The 23,176-nt window shown below is 39.0% G+C and overlaps 1 protein-coding gene across 14 annotated transcripts in view; it reads left to right on the top strand.

Annotated features, from left to right (window-relative positions):
* Pam (peptidylglycine alpha-amidating monooxygenase) overlaps window positions 1-23,176 on the top strand; it is a 272,033-nt gene that overhangs the window by 151,602 nt on the left and 97,255 nt on the right. For all 14 annotated transcript variants that reach the window (XM_029538822.1, XM_029538820.1, XM_029538818.1 and 11 more), the window contains 4 exons: window positions 910-967; window positions 10,218-10,305; window positions 20,584-20,669; window positions 21,931-22,014. In XM_029538822.1, coding sequence (XP_029394682.1) covers window positions 910-967; window positions 10,218-10,305; window positions 20,584-20,669; window positions 21,931-22,014 — 316 coding nt within the window. The remainder of the gene's footprint in view (window positions 1-909; window positions 968-10,217; window positions 10,306-20,583; window positions 20,670-21,930; window positions 22,015-23,176) is intronic.

The following is a 23,176-nucleotide window of genomic DNA, read 5'->3' as shown; positions in this document are numbered from 1 at the left end:
ACTCAGATGATCTGTATCCACATCGCCAGGCTCTGTTGATTCTAGCACTTCGCAACAGTAATGTATGAAGTATGAATTATTAACTGAGCACAGCTAACCTTGGTATTATCAGGGGAAGTGCACATTTTTTTTTTTTTTTTTTTTTTTTTTTGCTGCATACAGATTCCATTCAGGTCTTTCTCAGAAACATGCTCTCCTTAAGTTAAATCTTTTATTGCTCAACTTTCCTTGTTTCGTTTTTCTATTTTCATTTATTGTTTGAAAAAAAGGAGTCTTGCTGTAATGTGCAGGCTGGTCTTGAACCCTGGACTCAAGTGATCCTCCTGACTCATTTCCCGAGCAGATGGATTATACATCCAGTATAATCACACAACCCTGCTTAAAGACTGTAGTGTCAATGTGTATGATATTGAAGCAAGAAGAGTGCCAATTTAGATAAGGGAACAGTAACTTGGAAAGAAAGACTGATTTGAGATGATGTTGATTTCTTCACAGAATTCTGTGAAATTTTAAAATAATAGAGTAACTATATGCAATATTATCTCAAAACCAACTTTCTGTGGTAATTAAAATATCTACACTGAGATTATAACTTCCTCTTACTCATTTGAAATCAGATGCATTTTTCACATTTACAGTGTTGCTTTTTAAATTTGACCTTGCTAGATTGATCATCGATGATGATGACCCTTGTAAACAAGTTTCAGAATTGTTTATAAAAGCACCATAGGAAATATATTTAGTGTATGTAAATTATCCACACTTAGCTCTTCTGCTATGGTTCTGGCCGGCCCTCAATAGGCATTCTGACCTCACCAGAATACTTCTACGGTCCAAGTATTTCGGAGTGGTCATTTCATTCTGGTTCTTAGTCATTTACCATGGATTTTCTATTTCTCTTTTTAACAGTCTGACACCTACTTCTGCATGTCCATGCGTCTGCCTGTGGATGAGGAAGCCTTCGTGAGTAAGTACTCTTTGGATCATGGGGGATGGATGAACAGATATTTGAGATCGGTAAAAGGCTCTCTTTGATGCTTATGAGTGTATTAATCTTCTACTGTCAATTTCCAAAATGCATTTATCATGCCTAATGGGAAAGGAAACTACAGGCAGCCACTGGAGATGAGATTACAAACTGTATCTGGAGAGATGCATGAGGAGTGGTAGTTAAGGCGTTATGTGTGGATGCCAGTGGTTGCCAGGGCTCTGTGGTCCCATTTGTACAGTATTGGCTTTCTGTCTGTATCTGGATTCTTAATTCCTCTGCATTCAATGAAACTGTTTACCTGATAGTTTGTGTAATAAATAGACTGTACTTAGAATCAACATTAGGAAGTATAGGTGGATATAAAAGAAGGGAGAGAGGAAGAGAGGACAGGAGAAAGAGAGAAAGAACACCCACTCTCTTATATTGTGGGCTAAAAGGATTTTGAAATGACAGGTCCTTCCCAGATGTGTCTTTCAATCACCTAGGAGAAGTGACAAGGCACCATCTGTTTTTGTCTAGATTGTTTTAATTTCAGCATCCCTGATGACAGACTTTTAATGTTTAGGGAAGGAACTGGATTGACAAGTTATTGGTGTTCTTTTTTTTTTCTTTTTGTTTTTTTGTTTTCTGCTTTTCTTTTCTGGCTTAAAATGTTGGTATTGGGAAGTTAACTGTAATGAGAGCTGTACTTTGGTCCCGCGCAACTAATTTTCAAGTGGGCTGCCTGAAATGGCTATTACGTGATGAGTAAAATGTGTACAACGCAGCCATGGGGCAGCCTGAGAATGAATTTTCATGAGGTGCTTCCCGCAGGAATGTCCATTATAGACTTGCAAAGCCAGAACAATTTGCATGGGGTGTTTTTTCTCCGCCTGCAATAATGATGACAAAACACACCCGGTAACAGCACTCTGTCCAGAACTGCTCAGTAGTTGATCCCTGAGAGTGAGATTCATGCCACGACAGGCTGAACACCGCCTGGAGGGTTTTGGGTGTAGTAGTTGGACATTACTGAGAACAAGCTTAGGAGAGTCAGTGTTCTCCAAGTCTAAAATGAGTAACTTTAAAAATAGAAAAACAACTTACATTCCTAATTATAGTTCTTGGAATAACCCCAAATGTAACTTAAAATATATCCATTCATATCCTTGGGTTTGGCAGCCTAGGAGAGAATAATATTTGCATACATATATATATATATATACACAGATATATATATACATATATATATATATGTGTGTATATATATATTTATTTATTTACCAGTATTATAACTTTCTCTGTTTATGTTCGGGGTAGTTTTTCCTTCCCCCCCATTTCACACTTGCTTTTGGAGAAGGTCACAAGGCACACCTGTGTCATACAGTTGTCATAGGGTGCGGCAGTATTAGGGATTTCAAGTTGACCATTACTGGTTTGTTTCTGGAGGTTGGCAGAAGTGTTTCAGGGCTGGTCTCTCTAAGGACTGTAACTACACCCTTGGAGTGTGCCGCTGCTGTTGTCGGGTTAATATGTTTATTTTCAGCTAATTTGAATGTGAAGTCCAAGTAAATATACTGGGTCAAGCAAATGAATGCTGCTGGGGGACACATGACTCTCTGTGTTAGAACCAGGACACTGACATTTCTTTTATTTTCACAGCATCTCTTTTCTAAGACTAAAGTGCTTCGAGCTCTGGGGTCCTCACACAGTCTTCTGTGATCCGAATACTGTTTAGCATTTCTTCCCTTTTTTTATTGCCAGAAGGATTGCTTGCATGGCACAGAATTTCTTACCTGTTGGAGAGAGGGTTTCTATCAGTATGAGTCTTTTGATGAACTGTCCAACGGGTAGACTGTCACCAACATTAGTAGTAGGGACATTCAAAGTGTAGAATTGAAAATCAACTGCTAGCACCAACTGGGCATTTCTGCAAAGGCCTAAGTAAGGGAAGGGCCGTGGTGCCAACATTGCATGTTAGACAGGTGACTACATTGTGCTTCTTAGAGTCCCAAAGTAGAAGCTGTGGTTGTATGCTGACTAGAGCTACCCATTCCAAGGGAGCCTCAGGAGAGGGGATCTCTGTACTTTTTGTGGCTTGTTCCAGATTCTGAATCTCAGAATTTATCTTTTCCCATAACTAAGATTTGATAAGATTAGGTTTGATTAAGACTGAGATTGATAAGACTAAGATTTGATTAGATTAGGTTAGACTTTTTTTGTTTTTTTGATTTCTTTTTCTTTTTAAAAAATGGGTTATGGCAGCTCTATTTGTTCTTTCTTTTCTTAAGATGGATGGCTCCTGAGGACAATATTCTCTCTCCATGTATATGTTCACACATAGTACTCACAAATGTATATGTAAACACCATACAAAAATGAATAATTCTCAGTATTGTGTTTACGTGACTTATTTAACTCACTTAATACAATGCATTTACTTATTGAGAAATGCCATGACCTCATCATGAAATTAATGTACATACATACATCATGCTTACATGTGCATGTATAATATCTGTAATGTATTTTTAGACTCATACTGAAATAATACATTTGAATTAAAGTAGGTATTCATCCTAATGAGGATATGGAATTTTATATTTTGAACAAAATGTTCCTAAAACATTGCCTTTGTTTATAACAAGAATTCAGAGACTTGCCTGGACGGAGGTAAAATAAAATCTGCATTTGACCACTGAACTGAGGCGCTGTCTAAAAGGTGTTTTACAGACACTCAGAGGAATTGGCTGTGACAGCGGCTCACTCAGCCAAGAAATTTGACTGTCATCTTCATCCTCTTGCCTTCGTGCACATCGGTGACCAGTAAATAAATGTGTCTTTTCCTCAGTGAATGATGGCAGCTCCCTACCCATAAGATCATGCTGTACAAATGCAGCTGAATTTGGAAATGAATGAAATTAATCTAATGATCTGTTGTTTCTCTTTGTCTTGGGCCTTTGCATTGATTATCATGGCTCTTCTAGTACAGAATTGCTCAGTTAGAATATTTCTGGATGGGACTGTTCTTAAACAACATTTACACTGAGGTGCAAACTATAGAAATACTGACTTTTAATAACAGATACTACTGTGTCAGGGAAGGCCAAGGTCTAGCAACGTACATATTACATATTTTGTGGCCTTGACATCAGTAAACAAAAAGGGGTGTGTGTGTGTGTGTGTGTGTGTGTGTGCGCGCGCTGAAACCAACTACGAGCAACAATATTGAAGTGGTTAAAAGTAAGTTCCCACTAGACCACTGTATTCAAAGGCCAGCCTCGCCATGTTCTGGCTACATGACAAGGGGTGAGTTAACACACTGATCCCTTCAAGAAGCATCTGTTTGTGAAGAAGAGTGTCCTCACTTCTAGTATCTTTATGAGAAGTAGATGTGTATCTGGCAAGGGGCATGGCCCAACAAATGTTGGCAGACATATTGCTGGGAAGAAGAGTTGTCTTACAGAGTGAACAGGTTGTGAATTATCTTGAAATCTGAGGTCAGAAATAAGCCAATATTATGAATGGCCTTAAAAGGCTAGAACAGGAATATAGGTTTCATTCTGTAGGAAATGAGTCTGGGACCACTAGAGGAATAACATGCAAAAATAGAGCTTAATAATGCTCATACCATCTTATGTCTCACAGCTTAGATGATAAAATCTATTGATTGATTCTTTAGTTCCTCCTCCTATTACCATTAAAGGCAAAGGTTTTAAAGGCCTGCCTGTCATTTGGAAGTCTAATTCCATCCTTATACTGATTTTTTGTTGTTGTTGTTCATTCCTCAGGATTATTCCATTTGCAATATATGTTCAAAGTGTTTCTTCATTAATTCTCCATAGCAGCTGATATCCCTCATAACCTATGTTACATATTCATTATAAACTTGTACACCATTGTCAGTATTAGGAAGTGTTGCTGACAACTCTCTATTAAGCCTACTGTTTTACCAACTCAAGTAGATGGTCCTTTAGTGCATGATTGCCCTGTGCTGTGGGGCAGCTGTTGGAAGATGATGGAGTATGCTTCAGGCTTCTCACACACTGGCAATGGACTAGAATGCTTGCTTCTTTACAGTTGTATTTTTTTTCTCAATTGCAATATTATGAGCATTAAGGTTTATCCCATATTTAAATTACAATTCAGACCATTACTATCTTCCATTATAATCTTTATTCTGTAGATATGAAGAAATGCTTATGGGAGTGATATTAAGAACTGAGGGCTTTTTTTCCCAATAATATCTTGTATTATTCAGTTTCTCAGGCGGTACACTTTCCCAGTCCTGTTGAGTATGGCTTGAGTCGCTAGGATATTAATATAGTAAATCATTTTAATTTTTTTTGAGGGGGCAGATCATGTTTGGAGGTCAGAGGACAACTTCTGGGAGTTCTCCTTTAACCAAATGCATTCTAGGGAACAAACTCAATCTTTCAGGCTTAGCAGAATGCCTTTGGCTGCTGACCAACCGCTACTATTTCTGTTCTTTATCATATATACAGACTTAGTCACAAGCCACTCCATGTTTTCACTGGCTACACCTCATCCAGAAATATATATATATATATATATATATATATATATATATATATATATATATATATGGCATAGAGTTTTAGGAATTGTTTATTAGGGCAAATAATTTTTAAAGAAAAAAATCTCAATTTTTATCTTTAGAAATTATGTTTTCAAAGAAACCTTATTTTAATCAGTAAAGTTAAAAGATCAAGGGAATCTAAAATTTACTAAGAGTAGTTAACCAAAAGTGGAGTATACAGTCACAGTAGAATATATTCTGCTACCAAAGAGTAGCTGTAATTAGGATCACCTGTGGTAAGCAAGCCTTCTACCGCAGGACTAAAACCCAAGCTGACATTATTTTAACAACAAATATAACACAGGCTGAACAGTACCATTAAAAATATTATTTGACAGCATCTAGCAATATCCATACTATAAAGAAGCCATTTATTTATACAGAATAATTCCACTGGGAAGAAACAGGAACAGACTTAAGAACAGATATCTCAACAGTTTTACACACATGCACATGCATGTACTCACACACATGCACCCATGTGTGCACATGTGTTCAATTGGTGTTTTTCCTCCAGTTCCTGTACTGAGCTTAAAAGGGTGAGGTAGCCATTTCTGTTTGTAACAGGGTTCTTTGTATGCACGTGGATATCTTCCAGGTCGCTGGTTCCTCCACTGGGCTGAGTGTGTTCTTCAGTCTTTCCACATCATGAACTTGATATATCCAGTTTGACATGTAGACCAAGACCTGCAAATCCACTTGGAAAGGAAATAGGGAGAGAGAACCAAGTGTTCAATGAAAATGTCTCCTGGGTCACAGCCTTAGACGTGTTGATGGCCCTGATTGTAGTCTGCTGCTAGCTAGAGGAGGCCACAGATCCCCAGAACGTCATGCCCTTGGAACAGACTTTGCTTAGAGCTCCAGAAATAGAACTCTGTCTGTCTTCCTTCTTATGTTCTCCCTACACATACTGTTGCCTTTCAGTTTGGGTGACATCGCCCACTGGGGAGTCCTCCAACCTGTATATTTTCACTGTCACCTCAGGCCTTGCATTGATCTGTCTGAGTGGCTGCTTCTTCCTCTTCTTCCTTCAAATGGGTTTAATTCCCAGGGCTTGACCTATGCAATTTTCTCCGGACATACGCATCAAGTGATCTTAACTGTTAGCATCTTTTCCAAGTAAGCCGCTGCTGTCTTTCTGCCCACCTGGAGGACTGACGGCAGGTGCTGGCTGATGAGCTATAACGCTTCTTTGCCCTCTCAGAAGGCTCAGGTCTGAGCAAGCTGTCAATGCCTACAAAGCTTTGTTTATCCTGCCTGCCAGAACAGTACAGTCACATGAGAGTGTTTTTGTTATTAGCTCCCAACTCCTTCTCCCTGGGATCCTTTTCTTTCTTTGGTAAATGATAAGACATCAGAGGATTAGAAGGAATGGAGCGATTTCTTTTAAGATATGGTTTTATTTTGTAAATTTTGTTTCGTGTTCTGTTGAGATCTCTAAAGCCACGTGTATGGCTTCTGTCCATAATCCTGTTCACAAGGGTTGGAGCCTCAGTATTTCTATAAGAAGTAGGAATCAAACTAGCTCAGGAAACGACCTGTCAAACTCTTTTAGCCTATTGGTCACATTTAAATGGAATTTCTAAGCACTGTTATTGTAAGTCATCCAGTATTTGCTTTAGATTTACATTTCAGTACAACTTTTTTCTTAAAGCTGGAGGTATTTTTCATTTCAATTTGCAATGAATTGTACTCTGAGATATAATTATAAAAAATATGTAGATATATTTTTTCATTAGGATTTTGAAAAAAGATAGCTAGCATCTTGTTTTACCTTGTATGTACAATTTCCTTAGCATTTAAATTACATATTGTATTCCTGAAGGATGATATGCGTCAAGCAGAATAAGTTTTGGAGGGGAGGAGGTATTTGTTTTAGAATAAATATTTTTATGAGTGGAAACTATAGGATTTTTTTTTTTTTTTTTGCCACTGCTTAACGATGGATTTTTCTCATTTCAGAAGCAAAATCAAACTTCAATCTAGGCAAGGTTTGATGTAAAACAAATAAGTAGCACATAAGAAAGTGTGTCAGAATGGGTTTTCAAGATAGATGGGGAGAGAGTTTCCCCTTTGCTACAGAGGATGGCAGAAAGTCCTGTGTCTAAGCAGACACCTGGGCTTGTTCACTCTCTCTATCTCTCCTTGTAAAAGGCAAGACATGGCTTACTTTTGCCTTCATGAGTGATCTCTCTCATCTGAATCCCTTTATAAAATTATTGATAGCTCACCTTTTTGTCAAAAAAAAAAAAGTTTTTTGCTTTGTTTCTCCACAGAAGCCTCACAGCATTAATAAAAAACAATCCCACTGATGTTTTCTAAAGGAATCCTGACAGTTCTGGGTTTTCTTTGTTCCTTTGTCCTGAGCCTTCTCCAGGGTTCCTACTTCTGTCTTCTGTCGACCCCACTGCTCCATGTTTAATCTGAGTGACTGACTCCCAAATGGATCTCTCTCTCTCTCTCTCTCTTTCTCTTTCCTTCTCCCCCTCCACCTACATCCCCAAGAGTCACACCCAAATTCTAGCATTGATTCAATGGTAGGAAATCTATGTAAACCCTCAAAAGATCATCTATCAAGATGAAGTTATACAAAATCCCAGGGAAAGCCACTTACAGATTTCCACAATTATATTTTTTTTCATTGGAGGTTAAGCACAAAAGTGGGGGCTGGAGAAATGGGTCAACAGTGAGGAACACTTCTTGTTCTTTCTGAGGATCTGAGTTCCATTTTCAGCACCCACGATGGGGCAGTTTACAACCACCTTTGTAGGCAATTGAAACCACATGTCCTGTTTACACAGACACATAAATAAAAATAAAAAATGGACTTTGAATGCTTCTTTGGAGATTATAGCAAGCGACCAAGTTACTCATACACTCTTGACCAAAGACTGGTCCTCCTTTATTCTAGAGAAAGCAGCTTCAACAGTGATACACGTGGAGCCTAGAGGGAGGAAGTGGATACACACCTAACCAACCAAATCACCTGGATTGATGTTGGTGATTGATGGGTTGACAGATGTCACAGTGAAGTCACTGTCACATCCTTTTCTCTCTTCTCTTGCTAACAAATTTTGAGTCTCTATGGATTAAGAGCTGTTGTGACTCAATTTACTCTTTACTTCCAAAGCAGCGTCCATCTCCTTAGCTTACTGTATTCTTTGAGGAAACAGATCCTCAGGTTATAGTAAGTCTGTGTTCTAGGCATCCTCTTTGTTAGCTTCATAAGCGGTGGTATTTGAGCTGTAAGTTCTTATTTTCAGTGCAATAACTGAAAAGCTTAAGGTTTCCTGTGAAAATTGTAGGTTAGGTTGGCAGAGAGCATGCTTTCTGGATTGCCATCTCTACAAGTCCCTTGCAACAATTTGATACAGTATGTTTTCATTTAATAATACTCATGTCTTACTATGCTTTTGAACAACAAATAATGCCTTAAGACACACATGATGCTGGGCATGGTGGCGCATGCCTTTAATCCCAGCACTCAGGAGGCAGAGGCAGGTGGATTTCTGAGTTCGAGGCCAGCCTGGTCTATAAAGTGAGTTCCAGGACAGCCAGGGCTATACAAAAAAAAAAAAAAAAAAGACACACATGATATTAGCTTAGCATTTTTGTATGCCCTGGAGACACATAAACTTTTTTTTAAAGCTAGAGGTATTTTTCATTTCAGTTTGCAGTGAACTGTACTCTGAGATATAATTAGAAAAATATGCAGATATATTTCATATATCTACATCAGAGGTAGCACTTTCAGTGAGGACAAAAAGGGACAAAAATCCCATCCATAAAAGGTAGGCTAAGCTTAATATCAACCATTGCTAATACAACTATGAAATTTACTTGTGTTCTGCATTGGTTTTTGCTTATTGTAATACCTTCCACACTGGTTTTGGGAGGAAAGGAGGACTGGGTTGCTAATAGGTACTAGTATTTTTCTCAAGTGCACTGGGTTCACCGAGGATAGAATTCCACTTCTGTTTTTCTAAAGATACATTTGCACATATATTTTCCTTTCTGGAGAAATCTCTTTCTCTCTCTCTCCCCCCTCTCCTTCTCCCTCTCCTTCCTCCCCTCTCTCTCTGAGTTTGCACGCACATGCAGTGCATGCATATAGGTGCATGCACTGTGTGTGCTCAATGACTGCCATTGTGATTTAAGGTGATATAGATATGTTGTGAATCCTTCTGCTCATGTTTTGACCACTTGCTGTGCCTTCTGTTTTACTGCATCATTGTGCAATGTTTTCTGGTACACAGCACTCTGCTTAAAGTGGGAAGGAAATCTATTGTGAATAAATTGCCTGGAGCTTTCACATCATACCCTTATAATAGACTCACCACATTAAAAGAGACAGTTCACTTTTACGTGTGTGTGTGTGTGTGTGTGTGTGTGTGTGTGTATGTTAATAGCAATCATCACTAGCCTGTTAATTATTATTTTTTCTTTTTCATACACAATAGTTTACTGTATTCCTAAATCAAATTATGAACTCATACTCACCTTAAGATATCAGGGCATTTTATCATGAAATCATCAAAGCATATTTTTAAATAGATATTCAAGCTCTTGAAAGATATGGTCTCCTCTGACATTGCCACACACGCATATAGCTTATATTCACATTTGTGTATTGTTTTCTCCTGACAGTTGACTTCAAGCCTCGGGCCAGCATGGACACTGTCCACCATATGCTGCTGTTTGGATGCAACATGCCCTCATCCACTGGAAGTTACTGGTAAGGATTGGTGGGCTCGCAGTAGAAAACCTGTGCTTTTTATGAATACCAAGTATATTTATGTAAGGATTTTACAGGTGATTAATAGGCACATAACAGTGCTCACTGACATTCTGTGGTTATCATAATTATTTAGTCCTCTGTTCAGTATCAGTCTTAGTCAATGATTAAATGCTCACACAAAGTGAATTTAGATTATTGATACTCTGACATCAGTTTTTGTACAATTCATGTTTCCACCCAAAAAGCACTGCAGTTCTGTTCATCCAGGGTTCTTTGGTCCCATAGGCTGTGAAAAGTTATCTGTAGGCATCACTTTATTTATCCTACTGCCTCTTCAAAGCAAGCATTTCTATGTTTTACAGACAAGAAACCAGAAGCTCAGGTTTAATAACTTATTCAAAGGATCAGCTATCTGGACACAAGCCATACATTAATATGTCTTATTCCAAAGTCCAAATATTTTCAATTTAACGATATTGCCAATGTTTATTTAAGTAACTTACAGTTTGGGGAATGATTTTAATCATTTCTTTGAGCTTTCTATTGTGACATGACTAATCAATGAACCATTCTTAAATGCCTATTCTAGAATGTCAGAGGATGATGTGGGGGCAGTTCACTGGTAAATGTGCTTTCTACACTCAGAAATGTATTCTATAAGTATTATGTCTTGAAATTTCCCCTTTCATTGTGTTCTTCAGTGTTATTGACGATCTGTGAAATCTGAAAAAAAAAATGCCAATATATTCTAGGCTTCCTGCTTTTCACTGACACTTGGGACCATTGTCAAATATTTAGCAGTCCAGAATGACCGGCATGTCTTGCCATGCACCATGAAGCAGTTTGTTTTGATATTCTGCTCCTACATAATCATGTAGACCAACTTCTCAGTGTATCCTAATATTCATTAGTGTGATATGAGGCTTGCAGCGACTGCTTTCTAGTCATTTTTATAATAAACAATTGCAATATGTATTTGAAAAAAGCATGGGGCAATTAGTGGAAATCTCCATAGACCAAGTGCCATCAAAGCATTTGTTAATAGGCTTACGTTATTTGATGTAATGGGCATGTCACAAAGGAACCAACCTCACGTGACTAGGTTTATATAAAAATGGAATCAGCAAATCACAGTTAATACCCTTTGGTATCAACGTTATTGTTTTATTTCGTTCATAAGTTTTTGTAAATAAAAATTCTCCATTAAAAGATTGTTCTTTGACAGTCTTTTCTGAGTCTTATTCAACAAATCACATCCTTTATTTTGTAGGCTTTAAAAATATCCCTTCTGCAACCAGCAATATGGACTTTTAGTTTACAGTGATTAAAATAGCTAGAAGGAACGTGAGCTCTTCAAATGTACTTTGGCTTCAATTTGCCTGGGAAGAATGAAAAAGCCCGATAGCACTTAAAAGCTACGATGATCTGAACTGCTAAAAATTATATAGGCAAAAGTTCTGTTTGCTCTTTTCATCCCAGAGGAATATCAGAACTATCACATTGTTTCTGCACTTTAGATATTTATTGGTACTCTCAAATGTACTATTTTGAAACTCTACTTTCATAGAAACTTTATGTATACAATATTCTGCCAAAGGGTTTAAAGTTGGAGGGGAGGGTTGCCATCAAAGGAAACACCAGTGAAAGTGGAATTGTGGGGCGATTTCTGTGTCTCTGTATGTTGTCTTGCTAAAAATTAGTGTTCGAAAGACAATGAGACAGAAGTGAAAAAGTATCAAGCCCATAGCCAGATGCTGTGTGTTGGCTATTGAGCTTATTGGGTTTATTAACTTTAGATATGTGCTCAGCCACTCATAAACCCAGTTTATGCTGACGGTCCGTAATTCTGTAAGTATGTATTGCAGACCTTCTAGGAGTCGGCTGAGGAAGGTGTGATGACCAGGTGTTGGCGATGTGCAGAGGTTGGCTCACCTCAAGCACATATCTGCCGTGCATTGTGCCGATGAGTAATTAGGATTTTGTGTAATGCTGAGTCCACATCATTTTAAATGTAATTTAAGCTACTTGCCTGGTAGCGCATTCCCATTTCATCTATAGATTTGTAATAATTGGCTGTGTAGCCATAAAACAAGAAAAATAATTGATGCTATTATTCATCTTCTTTTAGCCAAGCCCAAAGTCTTCATTTAACATTTGGAAGTAGATATAGGAGCCGTTCAATATGCAAAGTAGAAGGCAAGCATTAAGCAAGGCTGCTGCTCTACTCACTTTGGCTTTACAGTCGAGCCTTGTATTCCAGTTAACATTAATATAGATTCTTCTCTCCAATATTTGGCAGGGCCCATTTCTCTCTTTAAAAAATTAGAATTCATGGCACTTCACAGGCTGAACACTTCTAGGTTGCTTCAAAGGACATTTTACCTCCCACCCCCCACTGCTTCGGGAGGGCAGCAGGAGAGCCTGTGGAGGCTCTCTCAACACTTGCCTTCCTTTCCTCCCACCTCAGTCACACTAGTGGCAAAAATATGCCACCATGGAAAGTTCTGTATTCTTTGAGTAACAAGATTTATCATATTCACTTTAGGTTGTAAATCTAGCATTCGACTCTCCCAAAATAGGAGACGTTTCAGTAAAGACTCTCCAACTCTCACACATACTTCTCAGTGGGATATCTGTACTGATTATTGAAACGCATAATATTATATTTTTACCAGTCAAGCTTGGATTTCTTGTTTTCTTTTTCTGTCCACCTTTCCACGATGCCTTTTTCACGTGAGTTTTTGCTTTCGCTCTCAGCTCATTGGCAAAAATGCATGCATCTTTAATATGGAAAGCGTTTTTCCCTGAAATTATGAAGTTATAACTCACCTCTGTCTTGAGGCAGCACTTACGATACGAAGGCAAAGAGCTGCTCTGATGTTTCAGTGCAGAACCGCCCTCCTTTGCTCTCGGTAATTGCCTCGTTCTACTGTTCATTAAAATATATTTACAGTTATATTAAGTTTACATGAAAACAGTAGACACAGCATGAAGCAGTTTTCATTATGCAGTCATTTTAATTTTAAAGTTTTGTTTTTCTCCTTCCACACGCATTCGAGTCTTTTGTGACTCATTCCAAATTAGCTGCTCACACTGTTAATGTGTCTAGTTAATTATATGCATGTGCACTTAAATTGCATACGTTGATGTGAACCTTTTAATATACTGTGGGGTGGTCTCTTTATAGTTCGAGTGGGTCTGATGCTCAATTCCAAATTAACATACCTCAGGAGGATACAAGTTGGGACCAGCTGATGGAGCAGCCTCTCTGATGACCCAAGAAGGCAGCGGTACCTGTCAGATGTAACCTAACATCCCTGGTTGCTGTCTGTTAATGCAAAAGACAATTAACCACATCTAGGGACCAATGGTGAGGGATGACGGAAGGCAGGAGCAAAGGGAGCAGTAGTATGATTTGCTGGACTGTGCGTGAGCTCCAACATTTAAGCACAGCAGATTTGTCGGCTGAATTTGCGCCTAAACAAGTGCTCTGCTACTTGCCATATCTCCAGCTGCTCTTTTGGGGACAAAATGAAAATGCAGCTTATAAACTCTGCTGAATTTAAATGTACATAACTCTACTAGTAACTAGCCAATCAGAGTGCCTTGGAAAATAAAATTCTCATTGTCCCTTCCTAGGAATGCATTATTGCATCTTCATATGCTTTTGAATCAATAAGTAGTTATTCATCAAGAGTTTCAAGATATGGGGGGAAAAATCATGATTTTTATTTAGATGAATTATTTGGCATTTAGAGTAATAGTTTTGAAGTACTTTTTGAAAGATTTATCTATTTTTATTTTACATGGTATACCTGTGTTCCCTTACATGCATGTATATGTAACTGTGCTCATGCATGGTACCCGCAAAGCCAGAAGAGAGTGCTGGAGTCCCTGGGACTACTATTACTATTAGGAGGCCTGTGAGCCGCCACTTAGGTAATGGGAACCGAACTGAGATTCTTCCTAGAAGCAGGAAGGTCTCTTGACTGCCAAGCTGCCCCTGTGCCCTGGGGTGCTTTTTTTTAATTATTTTACTTTTTAGGATTTGTGATTGTAGCGTTCCACAATTTCTGCTCCACTGAGTCCAGATTTTGGTGCTTAAACAACTTAGGGCAAACTGAGATTTTTATTTTCTTCAAAATATTGGGTAAATTGGGGTGCTAATGGAGAGAACAGTGACTATAGATACTAATTTTGTGCTGTATACTTCAAGAAGATGAAGGGGTTTGTTTCAAAAGTTTAATAAATATTTTGAATGTCCAAGGGGATACATATGTGTAACTCAATTTAAACATTGACAATTTCATGGCACCACACTAATACGAACATTTTTATTTTGTTTGTGGATCAGTTAAATTGCTTCAATGACCCAAAACACCATTATGACAAGAATACAGAATAATATAAACTGGGGAAAAAATAGCAAGATGTTAGGCTGTTAGAGGTAGTGGACTTTAAATGTATCACCAGCCACGTGCTGTATGGTTGTCTGTACATAGCTGAAACTATTTTTAGTTCTTATAATTAATTTTTTATTTTAAAACTATTCCTAGTGACACTTATGACCAGCTCAACTTTAAAAATCAAAGAGAGCTGCTACAAGCTGTTTGATGTTTTTTTAAAAAGGGAGAATCCGAGCCCTCTCTAAAGGAGGCCATTTCCAGCTGCTCTAACTTAGCATCATTCTCAAACCAAAGCAGTAGAGTGCCTCACGGTCCTCTGAAGAATTAGCTTAAATCCCTTTCAACTGCTTCTATTTATTAGCCACCTGCTGTGTCTCTGTAAATGCCACTATCTCCACAGGGTTATAGATGCTGATGGGAGTGAGGGAAGAGAGAACATAGCTAGAGCATATGTATGCTGTGTGTAACACTCCCCTCCTTTACTCATTTAAATGGCTTATCCTAGTGATGATGCTTCCCAGATAAGGCCCCCAGCTTTGCTGCTTGCCTCCTGATCTTACTGATTGAGAGCAGGGTGCACGCATGCTGCCTTTTGCAGTTTTTCTGAATCCTGGTTGCTCAGCCTCGCATACTCCATAGCAACATTCAAAGTATTTTCTGCAGTGCTTTCTTTGTCTCTTCCTCCGTAAGAGACTTCTAAAAATTCAACAAATAGAAGATTCATCTCCACATAACAAAAATAGCAAGCCTTCAAAATCCATACCATCCTTCATTTTGGGCATCATATGATGTGCATTTAAGGGCAGTGTTTTGTCACAAACTCCTGCTGGACTAGAATGAACTGGCTTCCCTTTATTTATTATGCATTTTATTTAGGAAGGGTCTCTACTCCTTGATGACCCTGAACTGAGTTTTTTTCCTCCATCTCTTGTGTGCTAGGATCAAACCACCTAGTCTTGCTCCTGTTACCTTACAGATTGGACAGTTGCCCTCGTAAAAGCTAGGCAGAGCATGCTCAGTGTGCTGCCTCCAGAGAAGAGATAGGCTTTTTTTGGACTGAGAATTGTTCTGCATACCCTCTGTTCTTACAAACATTATTGCCCCTCTCATTAGGATGGGGGGCGTGTCAGGGGTAGTTCCTATGCTGTTGTTCCTCAAATCATTACCAGACTTATTTAGTTTTCTGACTAGGTGTTCTTCTATTTACTGTGCGAATGCATAATTCCTACGGAACTACTGAAGTTCCCGTGAGATTATCTGAATTTGCAGAAGTCCTGTATTGGTTATAAGGCACCAGTTAATGATATTTGGATTTTTAACTAGGACCAGTGCAATTTCAAAAGGTAATAAAATCCTACCCGCAATATTTATTACATTGTTTCTCTGAAAAATAAAATCTGTTTATTTTTCTGGCTATGGTTGCTAGCTAATGTATTACAGTTTGAATTTAAGGCCTACCTGTATTGGTTTCTTTTCATGTTGCTGTAATACAATTCCCTTACAAAAGCAACTCCAGGGGAAAGGATTCATTTCAACTCAAAGTCAAGCAAACATCCTTGTGGCAGGGAAGTCAAGATGGCAGGCCCCTGAAACAGCTGGTCACATCACGTCTATATAGTCAGAAGCAGAGAGTGTTGAATACTGGCTCTCAGCTCATTTTATCCATTTTAAATATAATCCAGGATCCCCGCCCGAGATAGGGTGCAAATGACAGGAAAGATGACTCTTGAGACATCAAATCACCTAATCAAAATAATTCTACACAGGTGTACCCAGGGGCTGAATTAATCCACACAGTTGTGCCTGGAAGCTGTTTCCCAAGGCGATTCAGACCCTGAATGGACAGTTAATACTAACCATCCCCAAGCCAAACAGGACCTGACAATTTGGGCTTTATTATTTTAGCCAAAGGAGATGATAAGGTGTCATTGCCCATCTCGACCAAGCAACCTTCGATTTCAAATAGCCTTTAGCAGATTATAAGCAGTGAGTGCTTTATCAGCCACTTAGATAGATGTTCCAACATGATGCACTTGCTCTCTTCAGAACTCGGCACAATCAGAAAGTATTCCTGCCCCCCAAAAGGGCCCCGTGGATTAGAGGTGAAAAGGCTTCCACAGGGTAAGTCCAGGAATCCAGAACCATCTTATCTTCAAATATTAATTGTTGCCCTGCCCTTTAAGCTAGCAAGGCCGTTGTTTTATTTATAGAATGTGAAACTGTTGTGTGCCACTAGGTTCTGTCATCAGTGAAACTCGTCTCTCCTGACATCTCATTTTACTGTCTTCCTTTAGTTCTCTCATGCATTAGTTTAAGATTATTTTCAGTATCCTGATATCTTTCTGTGAGTCATCGTTACTTAGTCATGTATTTAATANATTTACATATACATTTATATACATATATACATTTATATACATATATGTATAAATGTATACATTTGTATACTTACATAGGTATGTGTATACATATACATATGGCAGGTGTTTTAATAAAGCCAAGATTTTAAAGCAATCACTTTATGTGGGGGTATTTTGCTTTCATGTGTGTCTGTAGAAGCAGGGCCTGTGTGCAGTGCCCACAGAGGCAAGAAGACAGTGTCAGACCCTCTGGAACTGGACTTACACCTATTATGAGAAGCCATGGGTGCTAGGGACCAAACTCGGATCCTTAGGAAAAATAGTCAGTACTCTTGACCAGTGAGCCATCTCTCCAGCCACAAGCTAAGATTTATTCTTTAATTTTTATTGTGATGAGTATGTATGTATATATATATATGTGTATATGTATGTATGTATTCAGGAGTCCATGGAAGCCAGAAGAATTTGTCAGGTGCCCTCAAGCTGGAATTATGGGTAGTTGTGAACCCAGTGTGTGTGCTAGGAACCAAACTTAGGCTTTCTCGAAGAGTAGTGTGTGTCCTTAACCACTCAGTCAACTCTGTAGTCCCAAGATCTATTTTTGGAGTTGTTATTCTATCAGATCTGACAAAGGTAGGATGTGAAATCATTTGACTTTGTGATTTCCTCCTGAAATTTGATTTTAGAACTGCTTGTACACATTGCATCTTCAGGTACGACAGTATCAATAACAGTTTATCTTCGTATGAATTTCTCTGTCTGTATATCAGTGTCATGAATTGTGATGAAAGAAAGCATGACGGCCAGAGCTGTCAACTGTGGCTTAGTTCTGTGACCTTTGGACTGGCTTGAACTGAGTGACTTCGTCAGTTTCAAAGTACAGCCCATTCGCAGTATTCCTAAGACAGTGAAGAGAAGCCAGGCAAGAAATGACTCAATATGTTGCTGCTTATGTTTTGCCTTTATCATACCTATTTCATTCTTATTTTATATGTGACAATGCAGTAGCATACTCAGCTGACTTATTTACATGTCTGAACATGTAATACGAAAGAAGCAAACTACACCATCTGGATGCATACAGTCTAGTACAGTGTGCTGTGATTAAAGAAGGGGAATTGGGGGCTGGTGAGATGGCTCAGCAGGTAAGAGCACCCGACTGCTCTTCCAAGGGTCCTAAGTTCAAATCCCAGCAACCACATGGTGGCTCACAACCATTCGTAACAAGATCTGACGCCCTCTTCTGGAGTGTCTGAAGACAGCTACAATGTACTTACATATAATAAATAAATAAATCTTTAAAAAAAAAAAAAAAAAAAGAAGGGGAATTGGTGATGGGGTCCCTGGGAAGGAAAACTAGAACTCAGCCTTAAAGCAGAGAGTTAGGAAAGAGTCTCCCAGACAAAGAGAGTAGTAGAAACAAGAATCGAGAAAATGCACAGTACCATGGCATGAGCAGAGGTCTTATGTGTTATGTGTTATGCTATAGTATACAATATTTCACTTTCATTTGTGGGAAGCATGTGAAACATTTTGAGCCAGCAAATGGCATAAACGTATAGCTAGAAATATTTACTAAGCCAATGTTCTCTGTTTTCTGTCCATCTGCTTCCATATAGTCATACATTAAAACCTGACTTCCATATCAGAGAAAACAATTACCTTACCACTGTCATCACACTGATGCTAGGCCCCTGTAGATTTATGATCCTTGTTGAAAGGTATGAAAACTGCCACCCAAAGCTTTACACTTTAACAGCTCACAGGGAGTAAGGTATAAAGTCCATCACATCTGACAGCCTCGTTTCTCTATTATACAAAAGAAGCCAAGGAAATGTTTATAGTTTTGGGCACTGTCCAACACCCTAAGTCCTTGAACACATTTGGCATGGGGATGTCATAAACATTTGTTCCAAACACAATTATCACATGATAATGGTCCTTCATGTTTAGTGTATGGCAGTTGACAAGAACAGTAAGAAGCAACTGGCTGATGTGTTTTACAGCGCACATTACACAGTCTCTCTGGAGCCCGATTTACCAAAGCAAGAACGTTTGCTAAGCATAGCATTTGGGACCCCCTGGTGCTGGCGTTCTCATTCTTAATTCTGAGAGATAATAGCACTCACTATCTGCACTGGCATCCTTTTCCCACCTCCAACAAGAATTCCTGCCTTTGAGTTTGAAGGAGAGATGGACTTCCCAGTGCTTCCCCATGTAGGTAACCTATGTTCTTCCAGGACTGTAGGCTCAGCCACTAACTTGTTTAAGATGCAACAAAAATCTGCCTTTCCAGTCTCTCCAGACCACAGGTGACGCACATTTTCTGCCTGTGAGCCAGCTACTGACAACAAAGCTGTATTTGTCTTCCTTCTTGAAACTTTTCAACCTTTATGATCGGTCTATTTCCTGCCTCTGACTTTATTTGGCCCCAATTTTCCAAAACACAAATATAAGTGCATTAAAAACAAATAATGTAACCTGACCATGTTTTAAACAAATCTAATTCAAGGACAGGAAAAAACTGGGAGCTATAATATTGTTAAAAACAATGCAACTTGCCATCAACTTATATATTAAATTAGGTCTACCAGAGGTCTTGACTATGCGAGTTATACTGTACATCACTACTATAGCCCTGTCACAGGGGTTTCCATATTTGAGCTGCTGGGCTCTCAAGGGACCATAAGCATCCAAGAAGCACAACTGTTAGAAGTGGTCCAGTGGGGTGGTCCAGGGATGGAAAGAAGATGGGCTTTGTGTTTGAAGCTCTCTTCACCAAACATCTCACCATACATGCCTACCCTCACTGGGTAACTGTTTTTATAAACTGGGTGTTTTATTAAATAGTGCATTACAACGGATAGTGTCTTAATTTATAAAGAGCTTTCCACTTGTATCTCATTTGATTCACAGAGGAAAACATCCCTGCATTATAGAGAAAACTGAAACAGAAAACTAAATGATGCTTGTACCACATGAAATGATGTATAAATGCAAGTATGTGTTCATTGTGGTGTGTGTGTGTGTGTGTGTGTGTGTGTGTGTAGTATAGTGTAATCAAAGGTCCAAAGTGTCTGCACATACTTTATCCTCCTGAGGGCACACAATTGTTGATGCGGCCAAAAATGTATTGACAACCTCACTTCCCCAATCCCCAGAGAGCAAACATGGATGCCATTCTTTTCGGTCTCTGTCTAAGAATCCACAGCAATAGTCTTGGCTTGTGCAGTGTCATGTTTGCAGTTATGCTGGGCTGCCTACCTGATTGCAGAGAGTGCATTTTACATAGGATATATCCAAGTCCAGGCTTCCACAACACGGGATGTATTTCTCCCTGTTCAGGTGGTTTTTCCATGCAGAAATTGCTCCAGCCTTACTTGGGATAGTAAGCCTAAGAATACAATAAATTGATATTGATGTGTCTGACTTTAAAATACCTGCCCGGATACGGAGTAGTTTGTGGATTTCACGACCTACGTCATCATTATGGCTACTTTTTCTTTCAGGTTTTGTGATGAAGGAACCTGTACAGATAAAGCCAATATTCTATATGCCTGGGCAAGAAATGCTCCCCCTACCCGGCTCCCTAAAGGTATGTTTGAAGTGTCCTGGATAGTCTAACTGGCATGCATCAGCTTTTCATAGTTCGTTCTAAAAAACACGATTGCCAGTGTTCTGTATTGCGGTTTCTCACTAAAAGTGCTGGCATTACCTGCTTTGTACTGAAAGGTAGTTGGCTACTTTTTCTCCTTTTATTTCTTTGGTAAGTAGTTTGCCCTCACAACAGTTTGGATCACCTCAGAAAATAATCAAGTATACCTCAAGCCACCTTTGGCCTGAGGCACATCAGCTCTCGACAGCAGGAATATTTTATGAACCGAGAGAGCCCTAGAAATTAAATAAATTGCTGTTTCAGCATCAGTATATTTTTTTAAAGTCCTGGGTCCGAGGTATTTGATGTAATGCCAAGCCTAGCCGCCTTTCTGACCTTGCCTAAAAACTGTTGATAGCTCCCAATGTCTGAGAGACCCTGTCTTATTGCCTAAATGCTTCTGAATATTGAAGAGAGTGCATGATTCTGTTGCAGAATGCACGTGGTGTGGTCTGAAGATGGTTTAAGGATTCATACACCCAGTCTGCCCTCCCTAGCTCATGCCCTCACCACTAACTGAACTCTATTTTGCATTGCTTCAAATCACTTGAGAATTGTGTCTACAGGTTGCCATATACCCAGCAACAGGCCTAAACCTCACAGAAGGTCTGACATAGATGTGTTCTTGTGAGAACAGTTGCCTTTCCTCAGCCTGTGAATAGAATGTCTGTGTGTCTTACACACATCGTTAACAAACTCTATATAAACAGCAAGGCCATTCATTCACAGAACACCTGAACTTTGTGATCTAGTTGGCAACTCGTTTCCTCTCTGTCACTTTTGAGGGCTCTGTTGTCATTTGGAAGGAAAATAGTTACTCTAAGATACTCCTAAGATTCTATCTCCTATAGCCAGTTAGAAAACATAAATTTTTATGAATATTTATTAAACAAACAATAGAATCTTTTTGTATGAGTGCTAAATAGTCAACCGGAACAGAATGCTCCTTTCAAAATGAGTGATCTGTTTGGCTGAAAGACCAGGGGCCATGGTTTAAATTAGAAACTGACTAAATGCTCTCCAAGATTTGGTTAAATATTCTGGCCAATGGAGTTCTTTCATGTTCCATATTCTGATTTTATATGGCATAAGCCATTTTATTTCCTGTGTATTTCATGACCAGCAGCCCAAAATTACCACTGTAACTCTTTTAAGCATCAATTTCTGTAATGACAGTTTGCCTTGTTTCGTAATTATTTAGGTGTTGGATTCAGAGTCGGAGGGGAAACTGGAAGCAAATACTTCGTCCTTCAAGTTCACTATGGAGATATTAGTGCTTTTCGAGGTAAGTTTAGAAATGTAGAGCTGAGCGAAATATTAAATACTTTTTTTTAATACTTAAACTAGATGTTCAATTATCTGTGTAATAAAATGAAGAATTATCCATAGACCCTGCCCAACAGGGACAGCTGCCTTTAGTTGTTTTCATTTGCAACTACTGAAGGAATGGCTTTGTTTTTAAAAGTCATTTCACAATACAAATTTCCATCCCACTGTTTTTATTTATTTATTTTTTTTGCTGACTTTCAGAGTGTTGTCTTACCTGCTTGCTTGTGTGCCAATCAGAAGAGTCACTAGTACCCATCACTACCGTTAGAAAGCAGAGAAGTGACCTGATGGCTTGTTTACTTTACTGTGAGCAAGCCAGAGAGAGAGAGAGAGAGAGAGAGAGAGAGAGAGAGAGAGAGAGAGAGAGAGAGAGAAGATTCCCAGGGAATCTCAAACTTACAGCAACTGCTGTGTTTCATGTATAATCCACACCCGCTACTGTCTGCATTCCTCTGTCGTCCACTGTGCCAAGGCACAGATCCCAGCCACTGGTTAACCAACTAAAGACTCCTACACAGGTTGCTCTGTGATCTCTAGAGAAAATATCTTATGTCTGTATGGATGTGGCACTTGTCAACAATAAATCCAATGGCCTGTGGCTTAGGCAGGAAATAGGAGGTGGGACATCCGAGAGGCAGAGAGGATTATGGGATATTGCCAGGAGGGATATTTGCCCTGGAAGATGTGATGAGACAGACTCATGGTACCTGAGCACAGATAACCAGCCATGTGGCAGAATGTAGATTAGAATAAATGGATAGTTTTAAGTTATGATCTAGTCAGAGAAGAGCCTAATTATATGACCAAGGTACTTGTAAATATATTTTGAGTCTGAGTCTTATTTCCAGAAGCATGGGGCTGGGAGGAAGAGCAAGATCTGACTTCTACAGTGTTCATTTAATTGCCCCTTCTCCTCTTATAGAACCATCAACATGATGAATGGGCCCCGTTTCCAAGGCAACCAAAATTGGTGCTTCTTATTTGCTCTGTGGCATGTAGCCAAATTCCAACTATGTTTTGAATTCATGCTCTTGGTTCCATGAGATTATAAATAGGGACAGAGCCCTTGGCCTTATCGGTCATTTTCCTGTGCTGACATATACTTCCTCTGGAATCCT

The sequence above is a fragment of the Mus pahari genome, chromosome 5, assembly GCF_900095145.1.
Source record: "Mus pahari chromosome 5, PAHARI_EIJ_v1.1, whole genome shotgun sequence".
Taxonomy (NCBI): domain Eukaryota; kingdom Metazoa; phylum Chordata; class Mammalia; order Rodentia; family Muridae; genus Mus; species Mus pahari.
This window is presented reverse-complemented; position numbering and strand designations above follow the sequence as displayed.